This window comes from Coenobita brevimanus, chromosome 94 (genome assembly GCF_032717465.1).
Source record: "Coenobita brevimanus isolate Jiangsu-jjx chromosome 94, ASM3271746v2, whole genome shotgun sequence".
Taxonomy (NCBI): domain Eukaryota; kingdom Metazoa; phylum Arthropoda; class Malacostraca; order Decapoda; family Coenobitidae; genus Coenobita; species Coenobita brevimanus.
In genome coordinates this window covers 40,125,122-40,147,003 of record NC_137047.1, presented here as the reverse complement: position 1 = coordinate 40,147,003, position 21,882 = coordinate 40,125,122, and the positions used below count along the sequence as shown (strand labels likewise).

General features: G+C 40.6%; 1 protein-coding gene across 1 annotated transcript in view; it reads right to left on the bottom strand.

The window, feature by feature from the left end:
- The window catches only part of LOC145412891 (ionotropic receptor 21a-like), a 32,764-nt gene extending 12,716 nt beyond the window's left edge, over positions 1–20,048 (bottom strand). The window contains exons 1-10 of the mRNA XM_080282688.1: positions 19,527–20,048; positions 17,101–17,246; positions 14,490–14,583; positions 12,247–12,399; positions 11,212–11,359; positions 9,045–9,196; positions 8,450–8,601; positions 5,815–5,817; positions 3,616–3,925; positions 862–1,020 (exon numbers count right to left, since the gene is read on the bottom strand). Coding sequence (XP_080138814.1) covers positions 862–1,020; positions 3,616–3,925; positions 5,815–5,817; positions 8,450–8,601; positions 9,045–9,196; positions 11,212–11,359; positions 12,247–12,399; positions 14,490–14,583; positions 17,101–17,246; positions 19,527–20,048 — 1,839 coding nt within the window. The remainder of the gene's footprint in view (positions 1–861; positions 1,021–3,615; positions 3,926–5,814; positions 5,818–8,449; positions 8,602–9,044; positions 9,197–11,211; positions 11,360–12,246; positions 12,400–14,489; positions 14,584–17,100; positions 17,247–19,526) is intronic.
- Between the last annotated feature and the right edge of the window lie 1,834 nt (positions 20,049–21,882).

Here is a 21,882-nt window from a genome sequence, read left to right as displayed (position 1 = left end):
TTATTCGTCATTTATGTACTGTAAAGTTTCAGTTCTGACACGGCCTGTTTAATCCCTCATTCCGTCGTGATTAAAAACGTAAGTACGTATTCTCAAGCTCCTGTGACGAACTCTCAACTGAAAATCTTTTGTTATTAACTTGAAGTAGCAAGCTGCTTGCCTTGCTTGATGCATGGTGGCTTCACAGCCACCTGTCGCGATTTGCTATCGCAGAAACACAAAATTAGCGAAAACGTGCTGAGGACATAAATGTACTCTCTCTCTCTCTCTCTCTCTCTCTCTCTCTCTCTCTCTCTCTCTCACCAGATAATGTTCCAGTCGATCAAACTGTTGTACTTCATGTTTTTAAGCTGTCTTGCGATATATAAAACAGTACAATTCCGGCAGAGGAATCATTCCGAACTAAATGCGCATACGTGTCAATCTAGCCTACATATTTGCAATTTTGATTAGCAAGTTCTATTATATAGATAGTTAGATAGATAGATAGATACAGATAGATAGATAGATAGATAGATATAGCAGAGAAATATAGATATTGATAGATAAATAGATGGATAGATATATATAGATACAGATAGATAAATAGATAGATATAGATATAGATATATACACGCACAAACGCATGAGTGTTGTTACGCTAGTTATCAGATAATGTAGGATTGCATGCATTGCGTGCCATGTAATACGGTGGTTGTTGGTGGTTCGTACTATTGGACGTAAAATTGGAGGGTGAATATGAGGTCGTGAAATATTATTATTCCGGCGTGGTCAAGTGTAAGAACACTGTGAAATGGAGCATTACAAATGAATGTGAATTTTATACAGATAAAGGACTTAGAACATTATAAATGGTGAGACCTTCATGATCCTGAGCATGGGTACTCCCCGATGGGTATACTTGGTGGCGCCGTGGAACTCCTGGAAGCTACGACTCTGCAGGAACACCGCCTTGCCCTCCAACACTCGGGGGAAAATGTGGTTCTCTGACGGGTACCCCTTAAACACACGCAGCAGCCCCTGTCAGAGAAGCCCACGTTGACTAAGGCAGATACCCGACAAACACCCACAGCAACCCCCGTCAGCAGGTAGGTCATGTGGCCAGTCTGACACTGTGTTGTGTCTTGGGCCCGTATTCTTGTCGTGCTAGGATGTTGTCTTGCACTTATGCCCTACCAGTTAGGAATATGTATATGTATACGGAATGTTAATACCTTAGCCTATGATAGTATTCCAAGCAATGTCGATATTATAAAGGCTATGATTAAAACAGAAGAGCGAATCAAGATGCCTAGGCAAAAGGTATGGTTAAAGAAGAGGTTTTAGGAAGTGTCATAAGCTTTTGAGAATACATTCCTTGATTTTAAAGGTCTATGTATATTTGAAATGAAGAATTATATCTATATACAATAGACGGTGTTTCTTGTTTAGTTATACAGTTTGGATCTGACTTGGATTCTCTTTAAGTTCGTGGATATAACAATTCCATTGACACTGCACATCCCAGTCTCTACAAAGGGCATCCATTTTTCCATCTTTACATTTTCAAAAAGAAGTTGAGCATACTCGTAATACATTCCAGTAACATCTTATTTGTTCTTTATTGTTCGTGGCCAACCACATCCTGATATAGAGCCTCGTGCTATAGACGAAGAGACACAATATATTCTTATGCGCATATCAGCTATTCCTGTCACGACAGAACACAAATGGAAATTAATAAAGCATATGAGATACACTCTCCATTCAGATACACTTGCATTTTAAAATGAGCAGCAATAGTGTTCGCTGTGAACTCACTGATCACTTTGGAAGAATACATATTGTAGACACTGTATTGTTGAAAAGTTGTTATAAACTTATTTGGTCATCGATCATTAGTCTTTATACAACTTCCTTTTATCGTCTGGAAAGGCTTTGAACAGACTGGTAAAGTATTGTATCAGTAACTGTTAAATGGATCTTTTGACAATTTATCATATACAGTACTGCCTCACTCCATCTCTTGTACTACATATATATATATATATATAGATAGATAGATAGATAGATAGATATAGATAGATAGATAGATATAGATATATCTATCTATCTATCTATATATATATATATATTTATAGATAGATAGATAGATAGATATAGATATAGATATAGACAGATAGATAGATAAATAGATTTATATGTAGATATAGATAGATAGATAGAGAGAGATAGATAGATAGATATATATAGAGAGAGATAGATAGATATAGATATATATATATATAGATAGATAGATAGATATAGATATAGATATATATATATAGATATATATAAATATATATATATATATATATATATATATAGAGAGAGAGAGAGAGAGAGAGAGAGAGAGATATATATATATATATATATATATATATATATATATATATATATATATATAACATTTCGCAGACATAACATTCACCCGACCACCGTTTATCATACAAAATCTCGAGCTAAAGATATCAGACCGACTAGAGTTACTACATGCCACAGAACTTGGCATCCCAGAGACAAATATGTTTATTTTTGCCAAGCTGCCGTGTGACCATCGCTCATTTCTACAGCATTGCCAACACAAAATACAATTCAACCAATCTACTCAACTCACATACTATTCCCCTTGCTCTTATATCAACACATCTACTTTCCTCACCCACTTCGTTCCTACTAGAGCAGCGATACTATTAAATCTTTGTTTCACACTGACCCAAGATGCCAACATAATTCACTTAATTACACTACGAGGCATATACAGATAATTGTCGCTGATTACATTTAGTTGCCGGCCAAGAGTTTCGGTATTGTTATTTTATCATTCAGCTAAGGAACGTTCACCACACTTTCCGTCCACTTTGCACCCAAGATCCCCACTAACCCACATCAGTTACTCCTACCTTCCCAGCAGTGCCTATCTACCTGTCATACCACTAACCATCACAGCTAACTCTCCCATTTAGTCTGGACACAACAGTATAATGTGATATATAATTTACTGTAGGTTATGTAGGGTGGTCTTAGCGCTTTTTGTTATAATTCCAGACTTTGTAGAAAAGTAGGAACAGATCTTCAACAGTAAATAAAAACAATAATGGCTGAAATTTGTCATGTAAGCCAACTGTACATTCATGAAATTTTTCCTGCAAATGCCATTGACATACACCCATAATTCTGTAACTCGATGAGTGTTACCTTTTATCCAGCACTTCTTGTCTCGTTCCCTCAGTATAATATTTCATTATATATAATATTCATCTTTTGGAAAGGGTCACTGGCAGCGGCAATCCCTGCTTTATGCAATGTTTTTTTCCTATGGCAACGACCCGTAAGCCAGGGTCGTGGTGTTCACTAACCGTTTGCATGAAGGCTGGGGTTTCCTGAGCAATTAGGTGGTGAAGTGGGTGGAGCATCACGGTGCAATGCCACAGGAGATTTTTTTGTGTGAAATGGTTAATGAAAGATATATCTAACCCTTCCCCGTGGATAAATATTCGCAAAGCTACCTAAAATTGTTTGGCTAAAACCAGAACAGAGTAAAAAAAAAAAAAATACATCATCTGCTTGGATGAGTTAATAGTATATACTTCTCACCCGCAGGTATGGGTCACTGGCAGAGGCAATCCCTGCTTTATATATGTCCCCTATGGCAGCAACCTCGAGGCCAGAGTCGTGGAGGTCCTTGATGGTTTCTATGGAGGCCGGGGGTTTCCTGACCAACAAGAAGGCGGTGAGATTGGTGGAGTAGACGATGGTGATGATCATGGTGTAGAGCCACAGGAACAGCACGAAGGTCCGAGTGCTGGACATGCGAGGCACAAGCATCTGAGGCTCGCAGAAGTGTAGTCCGAATGTGTAGTACCAACTGAAGCTGAGCTGCCCCAGATTCGAAGCTTCATCACCGCTGAAGGAAAGATCGTATGATGTTAGTCTAATTTCTAGGTGTACAGTTGAGGACAAAAGCTCACCTATTTATTTGCCATTTCTACTTTTCTCTTCCCCCAGCTGGCTAAATTTTCCACACTGCGCGAGGTTTCATGTGTGTCTCTGCCTATAAATGATCCTCTATAATTTACAAAAATCATGTGCGCTCTCAACCTGAAAATTGCTCACCCTTGTGGAGTGAATGTGGAGAGGTTACACTAAAACATCTAGACAAAATTCAAAGGAAAACTATAACAATAACTAATAACCCAGAAATTATAAATGAATTACCACTCTACAAGTAAGATGAAACGTTCCCTCCCTTGCATTTTTTTACAGATACTTTTATGGCAAATGCTCAGATGAAGTTGCAGCCATTGTGCCACCTCTCCACGCCTTACCCCGTGTTGCATGGTCATTTGATAGCTCTCATGACTTAACCGTCAAACTCTCATTTTGCGAACTGTGTATCAGAATTCCTTCATTCCCTGAAATGCTTCTTTTTAGAATTCGCTTCCCCAGATTAGCTTTCCCCCAACTTCAACCTACAGCTGTTCGGTTCCAATTGTTAAAGATTCTCATGATGGAGTACACCTGTAATGTGGTGTATGGATTTTTTTCCCGTCCTCTGTTCATTGTCTGTTATAAAAAAAAAGTTATCAGGTTGAAGTGCAAATCCCCCCCCCCTCCTTTTTAGCAAATAAGAAACACACGTCCCATTAAGACTGAAATGGACGAGATGGACGTCATTAAAAGTTGAATGCGTTCAGCTACAGCTGATTCCAAATACCAATGCCTGTTTGGAAACTCAGGTCGCCGTTCTAATAACTTCTCATTCAGCGAAAAAAAGTACTCATATAGTTATTCATATCTGCCTATCGCCCGGCTCCTAAGTTCAATAAGGGGTGTCTACAGACGAGTCGCACCCATTTTCTCCTGTCGTTTGCCATCTGGCTGCTCTTTCTCCAACTTACACCTTCCCTTTCTATTATACCTCGCCATCACATCCTTCCATTTCATCCTCGGTCTTCTCTTGGCCCTCCCCGCCAAGTCATTTACGCACACACACTCCTGGTGTCTCATTCTCCATCATCTCCAAGTGGCCAGGCCATCTCAGAGTATTTCTCCTAATGCTTTCTAACAAGTCCACATCAACACTTCAGCACTCCTTGACGTCCTTATTCGTCTGTCTGTCTACGCAACTGTACATGTTCCACACATTTGCCAAGTAAATAACTTCTCTGCTTTGTTTAGATGCAAGTTCTTTAGGCCATAAACCTTTTACAACTGCCTTTTATGCTATTTCAACCAAAATAGTAGCTCAGAGGCTATCACTATGATAGGTTTTGTTTACCTAATAGAACTAAGCTATTCACATAAACTTTGTAGTTGTGGTAGCATGAACTTCGATTAACCTATTTGTTAAATGTGACTGATTCTCCTTGGTTACTAGTCAGACTGACCGCCCCCCACCCTCTTAATCTGACCACACACGGTCATCAGCTGAACTAACAGGAGTTTGGAATCGTCACCAGGTAAAATAAGAAAAAAAGGTATTACAATAAGTTTCTACAACCAAGGTAATGGTGTCATCAATGTAAACCTGGTTGTGACAACTAAATGTGAGTAAAAGCAGCCATGAAGCACCAGCCAAAGACTCTGACTAAAGCTCTACTGACTTTAGGTAATATGAACTGCTTTCAAATATGAGTGCAGCCTTACCTACAGTTTACTCAACAATAAATGACAAGATATATTGTTTCTTGGACCCAGGAAACGTCTTATTAGGCTGAATGAAAAGCTTATTTCGCTGAATACTCTACGGGCCTATGCAAAATGGAGAGAGAGATGATAGAGATTAGCGGTTACCCACTCTATTTTTGTTGTTGTTGTTGTTGATGAATCTACAGAAAGCCTCACAGCAACAAAGAGCTACCTGGAATCCATGAAAAATGGCCAGGTTCGTCTGACCGTGTGAACTGTAAGAGGCAAGAAAGAGGAATATAAGAGGGTGGGAGTGTTAAAGATGTTCAGGAGTACAAGGTAAGCCGTGATGCCACTGAGTGAAACAAAGATCAAATTGTGTGCATTGCAGAAGTGAGATGGTGTGAAACGTGTAGGGCTGAGCATAAATCAGCGTGGAAGACATAAAGTAGTTGCGCCGATGACGAACATTGGCCGTATGTCCAGGAACTATAGACTGTTAGTGATGGGTGACATGGGCGAAAGAAATGAATGATATATTGTATCGTTATGTAGTACCCAGGAGAGCAGGATGTTGGAGGGTGACTGAATTACAATTGTCAGGAATGGAGACTGTGTATCAGTTATTGCTATTTTAAGCACGCACACACACACACACACACACACACACACACACACACACACACACACACACACACACACACACACACACACGCACAAGCACACGCACAAGCACAAGCACACGCACACACACACACACACACACACACACACACACACACACACACACACACACACACACACACACATAGAGGTGGGCAAAAACATTATCGCTGCACCTTGGTAAAGGCGGGCTATAACTGAGTGAGTTGCTAAGATTTCACCACCTAAACGATCCTTTAACTGACAATGATGTGTTTCCTGTTTCAGATGAAGATGTACATATGGCCACGAATGTTAATCGTACTTCGTATGGGGAGGCCATAGATCGGACATGGCTGTCAACCACTGTTCTATCAATATTTTTTTTCTTTCGGTTATCTGGACCCAACTTAACTTCATGGGAAAAGAGATGTGGATGCTAATGATGATGATGATTATTTAAACTCTTTAATTTGGTCTTTAAATTATTTTTTGAAATTTAATTCGTCTGATCATAGCTCGTGACACATCCAGTGATATGTTCTAAAACATCCGCATTACGGAAATGATATTATAAACATTTACTGGAGAGAGAGAGAGAGAGAGAGAGAGAGAGAGAGAGAGAGAGAGAGAGAGAGAGAGAGAGAGAGTAATCTTTTCGTGGAATACCGCTCGTGGATTTTGTCAACAACTGTACAGTGAAGGACACAATTCGGCTAAAATTTCACAGTTTCTGTTTCTCATTGCACCGTTGTGGCTAACTTCCCTGATCTGAAAGAGATCTTATTTGCTTCCTTGCTTATATGACTATCGCACTGATGTATGGCTGAGAGGAAAATTGCAACATATGCCGTGAGTTTAAAGTAAAGACAGTTTAATATCTGACAAACCTACGAAGTATGTCCCTGACAGCATCAATATGAGCCTCGCTGAGGGGAAGTTCTAATGTGCAACACCAGCTGATATTGAGTTGATCGGGAGTATGAGCATCACCGCCACAAGCAGAACACATAGGTTTTGTGCCAACTGACGACGTGGTTCATTAAGGTAGTCAATCATTATTTTTTTACTTCCCAGTTCCTTTCTTGCCCTAAAACACGACCACCCGTAGTCGGTTTACTTTCAGGTCCCGAATTGTACTGTTGGGTGAACAGGGACAAAAGGGAAACAGACAGTCCGCTGACCTGGCCAGGTTGAGTAGCGACCTCTGTTATGTCATTTCCGAGTTGGATGTGGCAACCAATGCATCCCCAGTCAACCCTCATTGCAAGGGAAATTAGATCTAATGCACTCCCAGTTCATTCAACACGATGACATCTCTTCCAAGTTATTTGCGCCATCTACAAACGACTTTTTTTCAATTCTAGAGAAAATTTTAAACTTAAGGGGATAGTCTGTGTGACTGAAAACATTTAAAGCCGTGTTTAAGCAGCTGGCTAACTAATTTTTTATTCTTTTTTTTTTTTTTTCAAAAAGTTCCATACATTTATTTCACAGGCCTCCTCATGACCGTGTTTACTAAGCCTAATGGTTGCCAACCTTCTGCTAGCTATCATACTATTGAGAAGAAGAGTCAGTATAAATTATGATTAAAATCTTCATCCAGATGAATCTCTGCTATGCTTAATGAAATTGTCACACGTTAACCACAATACTTTACATCGCACATCCTTGTACTGAAGATAAAACAACTTAAAAATACTTATGAAATTATAGTGGATATTATATACAGTATTTCTATATGAAACTTTTGATTGACAACACTTATTAAAACATCACTTAATATCAATGCACAATTATAAAAACATTTAATTATCAGAGATTTACCACTGTAGTGTCAGTATTAATGTGTCTGGGACTGGGTGTCCGAGCATTGAACCCTTCAGTCCGATGACGTATTTTATTTGTTTATTCTTCCTACATCCAAACAAGTTTATTTAACTACTGGGAGGCCTCGTGTCAAGGAAGAGTAAATGATGGCTGAAGCTAACTTCTTTATTTGGAAAAGTTCCTCTTAAGGTAAAATTACTGAAGTACCCTGCAGATGACAAAATAATAATAAATACTTGCCATAGGATAATAACGTTTAAAGAAATGTCATCGGACTGAAGATGTTAAGTGGATGTGAATGCTACAACAGTGAAGTAATGACACCAACCATGTGGCACCAGCAGAGGCCAGTAGGTACAGCAACGGGCCAGACACCACCAGTCCCACTACAATAGCCAGCCAGGTCCAAGGATGGAATGGAAATGCCAAAGCTTGCCAGCGGGGCAGGGGAGGCTCCATCCTGGCCATGAAGCAAGTGTTCTGCGGATGCCAAAAATTGGGCTTCTGGGTCCAGTCGTTCGAGCGTGTATTACCGGTGACCTCAAATGACCTCCGACCGAAGACCTCAAATGACCTCGGAAGTCAACCTCACATAGATGTGTAACCTCACCAATGCGATTACTCCTTTTTCACTTTATCACACTAACATCAAACGTTTTTATTCAAAAATTTTCTGGAGTTCAGTTTGGAAAGAGCTGATTACGATATACTCAGATTTTAATTATCCTTCCCAGTTCACACAGCCTCCCTACAGCTGAATTAAAAACTTTCTGAGATAACAAGAATATGATAAAACGTCTAATGTTGTGGTGATGGAGTTAAATAGTATAATATCTTGGAGTATGTTTAGGTTAGTAATAATTTCAAATATTCGTGGTATTCACTTCAGCGACAAATAAGCTGAGAGACAAGAAGACCCTTACCTCTGATGAGTAGGGGGCGGTGTAGTCAAGAATGCCTATCCGAGCGAGGGACACATAGAGGTTGGAGACAACAATATTCGCCTCGTCCCTCTGTATGTCGCCCATGATGCCCACCCACGACCCATTGGCCAGCTCGTACCCCCACGTCTCACCTGGTGAAACGCATCCGCTACAGCAATTAGCAGTTTCAAGTACAATACATCTTAACTGTTACAGTTCAATGTAAGGAAAATTATATATATTTTCTCCTTTTTAAAGAGCTTTTGCCATTTCTAAAGGCACTGAAGATGAATATAGATGTATTTACATAATACAAAATAGATCATGAGGCTGTGCACTAGAATGAATATAGGATATAAATGGAAAAATTCACATGAAGGGTAATTCCCTAACAACTATGTTAACCATATAAACATAAGATTTATGCATATATGACAAAGTTGCCCTGAGAGTAGTATTTATGTAAGGGTAATGAAGGTCTGTAATGCTCTGGGGAGGTCTGACGTGTCTGGAACTAAGGGTAAGTCAAGGACGTGAGGAGTATGTGTAGTGTGTACGATGTATGCCAGGTGTCTGATCTCATAGTTTCTGCTGCAGTCTCTTTCTCGATAGCAGGATACTCCATGAGGGGACTCCCAGCAGTGTTGGAGACAGATGGATGTGGCACTGAAGAACTAAGACGTCTTGCTCTTCCACTGGGACTAATGGATGGTGTGCTCGTATCGTGAAATGGAGTGGCACTAAGATGTTCCGACTTCTTAAATAAGATTTATGGGTTTGTCTCAAGGTGATCTACAGTGAACTTACGCTATGATGTGCCAGCTGAACAAGATTTGTGGTCTTGTCTCAACGTGTCAAGAAACTCATTGACTCTAAGATGTGCCAAATTCTAAGATAAAGATGAGCAAATGGTGGAATTGCTACCATGGATATCTGACGGCCACCGAGCTGTCCTGTGAGAAGGTTACTTTAACTGACACTATTAGTATGGGCTGAGGTAGAAGGTGGTATCTCCATGTCACGCAGCAGAAGGTTAGAAGGAAGACTTTGTCCGTTCTTGTTACCACCTGTTTTAAGTTACATCAGGATCTACGGTGCTGCTGCTGGGGTCATTCTTGCCACTAGGTGCTACATTGTGAGATGCATTGTTATCCTCGGTACATACGAGTAGTAATCGAGTGGAGTGTTCCTGTGGACATGGGGCAACGTGAATCAATGTCCATTCTCTTTCTTCAATTCATTCTTCTTTTGGAACATCAGCGGGAGCGGACCTGACTCAATCGTGCTGCAGGTATGCAGGTAGCCTTGAGAAAACAAGGCAAGAGTAACCCTAGCAGTTTCTGGATTTCCCTTATTCTTCCCTGATACCTGGGATAGCCAGATGGGTACATTCCTATTGCATCGTCACACTCTCATAAAAAGTATTATGTTCTACTTGCCTTTCACTTCCCCTTCTACATCCACTCAGATCCTTCTAATATTTCTAGTTATCGTCCAGTCAGTTTGACTTACTGTGTGTGTAAGCTGCTTGACAAAATGATTAATGTCAGGTTCTTGTGGTTTCTGGAGAGGGGTGGCTTCCTCTCCACCTTGCAGAGTGGCTTCTGGAAATTCAGATGTGCCACTGACAACCTTATTAGACTTGAAACATCGATCGTTGAGGCTTTTGCTGCTTCTCAACATCTTGTAGCTGTATTTCTTGACATAGAAAAGGCTTATGACACAGCTTGGCGCTATGGAATCTTGCAACAGCTTCATGCCTTCGGTATGCGTGGTCGCCTACCAATGTAGATCAGACTTCCTTACGGATCGTGTGCTGAGGGTTCGTGTGGGTTCCTCTTTCTCCTCGCCTCATGTGCAGGAGGAGGGTGTCCCTCAGGGAAGCACGTTTAGTGTGCCTTTGTTTGCAGCAGCAATTAATGGTATTATAAATTCTTTGCCAGCAGGAGTGTCCTCTTCCCTCTATGTGGATGATTTGGCTATTTGATATGCAGGTTCTCTGATGCCTGCTGTAGAGAGATCGCAAGTCGCATCTTCTCTCAAGACAGAAACATCTCTAGTATCCTTTCCAGCTAACGTCATATGACTTAATTTATCTGCGATGAAGCCGCAGCTGAGTGTGAAAGTGGTCAAAGTGTACATGAACTGTTGTGCCTGCCCCTGGTACCGTCAGCAGGCTCGGCAAAATGCACAGTGAAGTTGAGTGCGTCGGCCAGCGACTCCACCAGGGCCACGTCTTCACCATAGCGGTACAGCATCTTCCCCGCAGCGTCACGGTAGTACATGATGCTCGGCGCGAACTCGAACGCTGAGACCTGAGAATTGGTGCATGGTATGAGGGAGGTAAACCATCTATAATGAATGTTTTCTAATGTAATGAAGAACCCTTGCCCCTTTCTTCTCGGGTGATGTCCAATTGTAGTCATATAAGAGGGTTAGTTTGACTAATAAGGAAATTCATGTGTACCTCACGCTTATGATTCACAAATTTTCAAACAATCATGGTGCAGCATTCAAGATGGGAGACTGAGCTAGTTTTGTCAGGTGATAACAAACCGATTATAGTAGCTAGTGATATTCATCCTTATTTCATAAGCAACTCTCATCAAATTTCATGCAACAACAACCTGGGCTTCAACTCGAGGGGATGGTTAGGTTCCATCAGGAGAAAAAACAGATCGATAATGCTGTATGAATCAAGGAAACTCATTCCTGTGTTATAAAGAAGGCTCATTACATTACACGCATTTACAACTCGATATTCAAGTTGTGGAACTGACCCGATTGTGTCAGACAAAAATAAAACATATGATACTGTATCCAAGAAGCCTGCCTCCCACCTACAACTAAAGCTCATTTTATATTATACAACCACATTTTTAGTGTTAAGTTGTGTGAGCGGCTCAGTTCCGTGTTGTTGAAGACAGCTCATCTATACTTGTGTCATCTGGCCAGTCTGGGTTATTGTCATCAATGTTGGCGCATTGCGAGAGAGTAAATCCGCATATCCAAAAAATATATTTAAAATATAGTTTAAAATATAGGTCAGATTAACATATGACTGGAAACGATTCAGTGTAAAACTCTCTCCAGTTAGTAAAGCCTTCAGTTACTGCTATTTGTTTTCTTATTCCAGGCTTGCGTCATCCCCATTTTATATTGCTATCACTGGTGAGCATACTGTGCAACTGACACGGGTTACCTTGAGCACAGCGCCGCGGAGGTCGGCCAGTTTATCGGGGAAGAGAGGAGTCGGGGACGTGAAGGTGTTGTGACGCCAGGTGGTGACTTCCTGCATTCCCCACCTCCAGTACAGAGCGTTCATATACACCCTCCACTCATCTCGCCGCACACCCTGAAGGCCAAACACAATGTACTGTTTATCATAAGCAGTTAAGTAACCTACATGAGTTCCTATAGTGTCACATTTTCCCATCTTTCTTTCTTGACGTTTTATTTACATCTCTGATTGTTTATCGCGTTTTTCCATCTTTCTTTCTTGACGTCTTGTTTACGTCTCTAATTGTTTCACACCTATAACCTACACTTACGTCCCCACAAACACATCATCACCCACAATTCTTTAAACATCGGTATTCGAGGACATCACAGACTTTATAAAGTTAATTTTCTTCTTTGTAACCCTCTGTTCTACTTCTCGCTGCATTACAAAAAATACAATATACCACTGTAATTATTCCTCCATTGCACGGCACAGCACACTAGCTCACAATTACTCCTAACAACTACTCACTGTATATTTATCTACATCAACTTTCAGATACAATCATTCAAAAACGTTATCAAAATTAGGGATCTTTATGCAAAAATCCTATTAGTATCTCATATCAACTGATCATTTCTTAGCAGCATCGTTCCAGCTCCCATTCCCTCGTTTATATGTCCCTTAAATCCTCTACCATTTACGTAATAAATAATTTTGCGGACACTAAACACACTTGTCTCGCTCCAAGGGAGTTCAATAAAACACTCATCCAAACATTCATCTAAAACGCATAGGTTACTGGCACTGCAAACATTTCTCCAGAATTCAGTGACTGTCTTTCCACAACGCACATAGAGAACACCTTCCACAGCCATAACAAACAGGTTTCTAGCAATTCTATAAATGCCATAGTCTTTCCTAAATGTTTCATCCACTTTTTACCTTCTTGCTCGTGTCCGTTTTACACATCCACAACTGCTCATCTCTTATCTTTGTTTCCCTTTTCCCTCATTGTTTATCCATACTTATAATAATCACACTTAATTTATGTTGATCTTACTCTAACTTGGCCCACATATTCGTCACTGAGCAGCCTTTTTCCCTGAGCTCAGTTGCAGAAAAAGAGAATGCCACGACTTCACTTCCATTCCATAGCATTCCTTCGTTACTAACATCATACTCTAATGTCATACTCCAGTGTCAGTCTCTTGTTACAGGTCAGAATTCAAGTTAAAGTAAAAACATTATAGTCACCTAAACTCTTGTAGATGGTTGCATTTATAATCTGGCTTTTCTCCTCTGGTACAATACATCATTAATCCAGTGTTTATACAGATACAGGACGAGTATGATACGACGGATAGATAGACAAGTAGATAGACTGATTAACTGATTGACTACTGTATATTTAGACACAGATGAATGGATAGATAGATAGATGTTTACATGGATTAGACTGACAGACAGACAGATAGATAGATATACATAGATGGCAAGATAAACAGAGACACATAGACGGAGAGACAGGTTGATGGATTACGACAGAGAGATTGGTGGACAGATACACAGATGATATAGGTAGAGACAGAATGAGAGAATGATACGTCTATCTATGTGTTTATCTATAACTAACCTCGATGCCTTCTTCCCGGAAAAGCTTGTTCAAAATGAATCGCCTGCGTGGCACCCTTACCCCAACCATCAGCTGCCTTATCTCCAACTCAGACCCCTCTCACTCATAAACCTCTCCACCCTCTCCCTCAATCTCATCCTCGTTCTCCCAGTCACCCCCTCACCCGCTCCACCTCACTCACATACACCCTCCGAGTCAGTGTTTTTATTTTCCAGTCCATTCTGCCCACTTGGCTAAACCGTTTCAAGGTATTTTAATGCTTTCCTGATCTCACCAACACCAAAACACTCCTTCACATCCACATTTGTCCATCTGCCTCTCCAGCTACCTTCACGTGCTCCTCAGATAGCTTATTTCCACTCCACTCACTCTTGACTAGTGTCCTTCTACAAGAGTCCACGTTTCACTTCCGTACATATAGATAAGCAACAGATATGCATGTGAATCCAGTACTGGAAAGCAACATTATTCTAACACCATCCATAGATTTATTGTATGGACATTGTTGTCACAAAATGAACACAACACTCTTTCCACTTGGTGTTTCGTTGCCTATAATGAAGTGAAGGTTAGTACTGATCTTTACCTTTACAACGCCGATGATGTGCTCGGTTTTCTTGCCATTTCTAGTTGCCACCAGAGCCTCCAGCTGGGCCAGGCTCTCTGACACCACAACGTACCTGCAACACTATCAACATGAGCCGAAAGCAGGAATACAAAGAAACATAAGGCCAGTCCCAACGATAGATAGACAGACAAATAGATAAGCAAACAGAGAGATGTAAAAATCAGGCAGTTCAACACGTACAGATTTCGAAAACAAACTACTGTACTTTCAGCTACAAGTCAGCAAAATCAAAACAGTACGTGATGTAGGGGATATGAAAGTAGGATACCATAGTACAGATGAATAAGGGAATTTAGTACATTATCATTTGGTTCACCGATTACATAGGAGCAAAATCAAACCATCCAAGGCACGCATTAATCATGTTAAGATCTTAGTTATACGACTCCAGGTACAATATGAATAATCCTCAGTCAAAACCAGGAAGTTAATAGATTCCCTGACTGTATATACAAGGCTGGGCTACACACCTACTCTCCTTGGTAGCACTGCATATTTTTTAAGAAGATGAACAGAGGAAGAAATAACAAATTGAATAAAAATATATATATTCCATACATCAGATTACAGGTGTCCTTCATTCATAAAAAGTCTGCAACATAACCGATAAAAAACTCCATTCAACTCCATAGGAAACCGAACCTTTGAACCATACATGTCAAGGCTGTATCTCTCACTGGAGCGATCTGACTAGAGGATCACCTGGTGCTCAAGATAATACACTTGCACCTGTTCCCAACAAAATATACTGAAGGCAGGATTCTCTTTAAGTTACAGGTGTCCGTCAAATTATCCAAACTTTGTCCATAACTGGCACTAAAAATTCGGGGAGACATACACTAAAAATTCGGCGAAACTTGTAATTCAGTTTTATAGGTAGCAAGGGAGTTATAATAGGCAAATGGCCTCTAATTATTGTGGATTTGGTGGCAAAAACAGTATAAAAATAGTGTCGTATAACAAGGACTTACTGCACTACCTTCCTAGTGTACATCCAGTTGATACACAGCGCCACCTTCCTCATACACCACATACAATATGCAGCACAAGCAAAATCTGTTACAATACACAGTAAGTCCCTTTATGCTGAGAACGCCAGTCCTATTCGCCGTTTGAATATAAGGTGTTCAGAAATCCTTGACCACATATCACTGGGTATAGAAAACTGATTAAAGATTTAGAGGTAAAGAGAGAGAGAGAGAGAGAGAGAGAGAGAGAGAGAGAGAGAGAGAGAGAGAGTAACAAACAGAAGCAAAAAATCTCTGGTAGGGAAATTTTTTTGATTTGTGTGCTTTCTGCAGGAAAAATGAAATAGTTGATCGTAACAGAAAGAACAATCATGATCATTTGAATATGCGTTTAATACCGAATAGAGATGAGCATTACTTTGGTACCTATGAAAATTTATTGAGTTATACAGCACGCTATAATTTTTTGTCATTGGTCAGTTTATAGTAGTAGCGGTGGCTAGGCTATTCACCCCAGACATTTCAGGCGAGTGGCCAGTTTAAACCCCTAAGCAACTTTATATGAAAAATTATCTACTTTATCTTCAGTGTTTTCTCGCTTCTACATGGGATTGATGTATCTGACAAATCTATACAGCTCGGTCCTGCGCCTCTTCCTCAATTTCCCACAAAGGTCAGGCGAGGATGAGGTAGCAGTTTTATATGAACAATAAACACCAATATTCCTCATGGGCCATCAACCCACTAGACCACCAGGCATCACCCAACTTTGGAGTTTTTTATTAATCTACAAAAATCATTTTCCTTGTTACAGAGTGTATATTCACCTGGAGGCCAAAGAAGGTAAAAGAAGGGCCAAATTTGGGTTCTGTGCCTGCCCTGAACCCAGAAGAGCCAGGAAAGCGCGCACAGCTGCATACAGTTCTAGTGGTGAGGACAAGGGAGGTGACCAGCGAGGGTAGTGATAAAAGGAAGGTATGCTGTGATGCTTAGCTATGAAGGTGAGAACCAAGCATTGCAAATTAAATACTGTAGAGCATTTAGACAGAGACACTGCAGGTGCTTCATTGCTAGTAAAAAATGGAACTGGTTGCAAACTGTGTACGGAGAGACTGACTGGCATCGTTCTTTGTTGATTCATATTAATCAAAGAATGAGATAATAACTTTGATTTCTCTTTTGTGTATGTCTATGTCTCAGAGTATCTCTTGTAGCTGTTTTAGTAGTTTAATCAGAAGTAGGCTACAATAAAAGTTAATGTAGTACCTTCTCGGTTGATGATGGTTTATGTTGTCGCTTTGATGAAAAACTCGACTGTCCTCTCAAAGCAATCATTATTCTCCAAAAAAATCTCGGGACTCTTCCTTATTAACCCCTTCAACTCGAAGACGTTAGTTGTATGTTATTGTTGCTATCAGAAGTATTTTTTCTTAAATTAACAGAACACAAGTAGAATTTATGGAATTGAAGGGATCTATATCGAACCTCTCCAAATCGAAAAAATCTCTCCTGGGCTGTACACAATCGCCTAGACTAGAGAGAGCAAAAATAGATGTTAAAAGACTTCTTCGAGTTGAGGATGTTAAGCCCCAGCCTCTCACCTGCCAGCGTAATTCCAAGCGTTGTGATGTGTGGCCGCCCAGTCCAGTAGAGGGGTGAGGGAGTCCATCAGCACCAGGTACCCGCTGCACCCCGCCAACCACCACACCACACCGCCCACGTCACTCACACCACGCACCTCCACCACCTGTACCACCAGAATACTTTTACCATACCAAAACGATCGCCTGGAACACCACACCTGCACTATACCGCTGCTTCCACCATCATTATCACAATTGGACCACATCATCTCCTCATCACCACCATACCTGTAACAAATCATCTCCACATCACCACTATAACTGGACCACATCATCTCCACATCACCACCATACCTGGACCACATCATCTCCACATCACCACCATAACTGGACCACCTCATCTCCACATCACCACTATAACTGGACCACATCATCTCCACATCACCACTATAACTGGACCACACCAACTCCACATCACCACTATAACTGGACCACATCATCTCCACATCACCACCATAACTGGACCACACCATCTCCACATCACCACCATAACTGGACCACATCATCTCCACATCACCACCATAACTGGACCACACCATCTCCACATCACCACCATAATTAGACCACACCATCTCCACATCACCACTATAACTGGACCACATCATCTCCACATCACCACTATAACTGGACCACATCATCTCCACATCACCACCATCACTGGACCACACTATCACATCACCACCATCACTGGACCACATCATCTCCACATCACCACCATCACTGAACCACATCATCTCCACATCACCACCATAACTGGACCACATCATCTCCACATCACCACCATAACTGGACCACATCATCTCCACATCACCACCATCACTGGACCACATCATCTCCACATCACCACCATAACTGGACCACATCATCTCCACATCACCACCATCACTGGACCACATCATCTCCACATCACCACCATCACTGGACCACACCATCTCCACATCACCACCATCACTGGACCACACCATCTCCACATCACCACCATCACTGGACCAAATCATTTCTACAACACCACCACAACTGGACCACACCACCACTCATGAACCACACCACCACCACAACACCACCTATAGCACTTCATCCATCGTAACTACCTCCAGGCACATTTGACACTCAGTACACATGCTACACCACTTCTATCATATCGCCATCACTAAAACTGTGAAAATACCATATATTCCAGGCACTATAAAAGTACCTTATATTCCATGTACTATAGAACCGAGTAGAGAAGCGGAACGAGCCAAGAGCGAAGCAAAAAGTTCTTCTTGGGAAAAACTTGGAAGGGACTTGGAGGCGGATCTACTAGGCACTAGGAAGCTAATCAACAACCTTGCGAAAAACTATCTAAAAGCTCCGGCACCACATACATCCGCTATAAAAAATAGGGATGAACCAGAATTAATAACTGGTCCAGACAAAATTAGTAGAAGGAAAAATAATTTTGAAGGACTTTTGAACATAATTAATGACAAGGAAGAAAACGTAGAGGAAACTTTTCATCAGGATAATATTGAACAAGAAGATCTTATTATTTAGAAGAGATTAAAAAAGGTCTAAATAAAATGAAGAATGGGAAAGCTCCAGTATAAGATTAAATATTAGCCGAAATTTTAAAAGATATTGGAGATGATGGTTTAGTATGGATGGGGGACCTAATGAATGTTAGAATACGCAACACCCAAGCCATTAAATGTTAGACGCACCATTCAGATATGAACATAAAATATACACCACACAAACATTATCAAATACTGTACAACAATATCCTACCTCCAGACACTCCAACACTAGCAATGAGTATACACATGCATACTCACATCTTGGACAGGGCAATACAACACCTCGATCACAACACCAGAGATCAAGCCGTCCTTCCTGACATTGGCCCATCGGATATGTTCATAAACAGACGTGACTGACTTCACCCAGCTAAGCGTCGAGTAGGACATCACCTATCCCTTCTCAGCTAATAGCTGAGATTTGTGTTTCTATCTATCTATCTATCTATCGATATACATACATACATACATATATATATATATATATATATATATATATATATATATATATATATATATATATATATATATATATATATATATATATATATATGTGTGTGTGTGTGTGTGTGTGTGTGTGTATGTGTGTGTATGCGTGTGTGTACTTATATGGAAATATATATATATATACATATATATACATACATATATATATATATATATATATATATATATATATATATATATATATATATATATATATATATATATATATATATATATATATATATATATATATATATGTGTGTGTGTGTGTGTGTGTGTGTGTGTGTGTGTGTGGGTGTGGGTGTGTAATAACGTAGGTTCCATTTGTGAAAGTCTAACCTGTCTGAAGTTTGGCAGCAGCAGTAGTTGTTGTACCACCGCAGAATAAAGGTGTCCGCTGTCATGGATGATCACCAGTCCACACTCGGTCAGATACTGCCGCACTACAGCCACTAGCAGGCTACTCAGGGACCCTTCTTTTACTGCTGCCCTTGTGATTTGTAATGCATTGCTCACAAACGCTACTTCTGCTGCTGATGTAATATATATTCTGTCACTCTGCGGCGCCACTTGTACTGCTGGCGTAACTTGTAGTCCATCACTCAGAGAAGTTGCTTTCACAAATGACCTCTTAACTTGTACAACACCATGCTGGTTCTTCATGTTGGGCAATGTGTATGAAGCATTACTGTCGTGTGGTGCAAGGTGTGTGGTGTCCGCGTGTGCTGCTTCACCCTCACTGCGCCTTGCGTGATGGTGATGGGTGGTCCTCACAGTGTGGCTGGAACGCGCTTGGCCACACCAGCTCAGTCCTGTGGCAGCAACAGCCGCCACAACCATCACACACTGGAGCCGCACCATAACTCTGCCACCAACACTAAAACAACTTATGAACAGTTTCACACCTAAAATGTCTTATATTTCATTCTTGGTATCTAGGGACGATTTTATTAAGCTTAACCCGTCACGTCCCGAGGTTTTCCGCACCTCCGACATCCCCCAGTCCCGAGGTATTTTCGATTTTTTTTTTTTTGGCTAAAACCTTCGCTTTTGGTGAGAAACATCGAAAATCCATAGAGAAATCGCTCACCTGAGGTTTAAAGTGCCCAATCCAGGTAGGAGTTCCTCCTTACCTGAGTGGGTTTTCTAACATGCTGGCACCAAAGAAAACGAGTTCTATGGGAGGGTAACCATTTTATCCACTCATAAACGGTATTTATTTATTTACTTGGTACGAATGTATATGTAGTATGACAGTATATTGGTTTTCAAGCAGTAATAAAGGCATTATAAGCATTGTTTCACTCACTAACTAATCACCATACCTGACCTATTTTTGCCACACTACCTGATCATTATTTCTGGCTGTTTCTTCTTCTAATGCTATGTAAACATTGTCCTCCACATTGTCATCGATTGGGGAATCACTCTGGCCCTGAATAACTTTACTAGCCAGGTCACTGGTAACAGGTCCTTTGCCAAGACAATGGTGTGAGGGGGGAGGTTATGCAGTGTAAGGCATTGTCCCTGCTTGGTATCTTGTATAGGAATAGAGGAAGGTGTCCCGTGTATACATACGAAAAATCATGTGCGAAAATTGAAAATTGTGCAAATTAGGTACCTTGCAATTGCACGACGTACTGGTACGTCGCCGGGACTGGCAAATGCAAATCGTGGTGACGTACCCATACGTCGTCGGGACGGGGCGGGTTAAGAGAGATTTTCCTAACTGAAGGTGATAGATGTAGCTTTACTGTACTCCTTCCATACTCTCTTCAGCCCTTATCCTGACCCTTGTCCCCACGTCCATGTTAAAGATGGACAGGATCATTGAGTGAGAACCATTGTAGTGAGATTAAAATGAGAGTGACGAATGGTAATCTTTTGAAAAAATTAACAGGTTGCGAAAAGTGCACACTTGACAATGCATGTACACTAGTTTTTTTTTTTTTTCCCCGAACATTGATGTATAAATGTACATTAGGGATGAAAACAAAGCACAGAAACAAGAGAGCATAATTATGGAAGGGGAGAGGATTCAGAGTTTTGTACCCATTACTATATTCCACCAACTACATATGTTTTGTAAGTACTGTGTGGGATGCTGTAAAGGGTAAAGAACTTTGAATCTACTCCAGTCCCAAATGTTCGTTTTTTTTTTTTTTTTTATCTCTGTAGATTGTTACCTTAGAAAAAAAAAAAATCTAGTTTACGATCCTTTTTATGGAAATTGGTTATCAAATACACATCAGCTATACTGTAACACCATTCTTAGCTGTATGGTGATAGCCAACGCGAATACTAATATAACAAACGTAAAATGCTTATATGGAAGAGAACTACACGAATCCATGGAGTTTCATAATTTGAGACGACCTCTGGTGCTAAGGAATATTCTGAGGCTTGCAACTCATGTCCTGTAGCTTGAATGCTGCTTTAAATATACATGAAATACCCTGATTATTACGAAACATTCTGGTGCGTAACACGCACGTATAGGCCTACACCTTTTCTTTTTAGAGATATGAGTGATGATGAAAGAAAGAGGAGAAAACATAACGAACGCTACGCTATTGCAAACCTCCAAATCATCCCTTTAATTTTAGTCAAAATCACACCAGTAGTTCTCGCGCAAAGTTGATAACAGACAGACAGATAGACAACCAAACAAACAAACAAAGAGACAGACAAACCG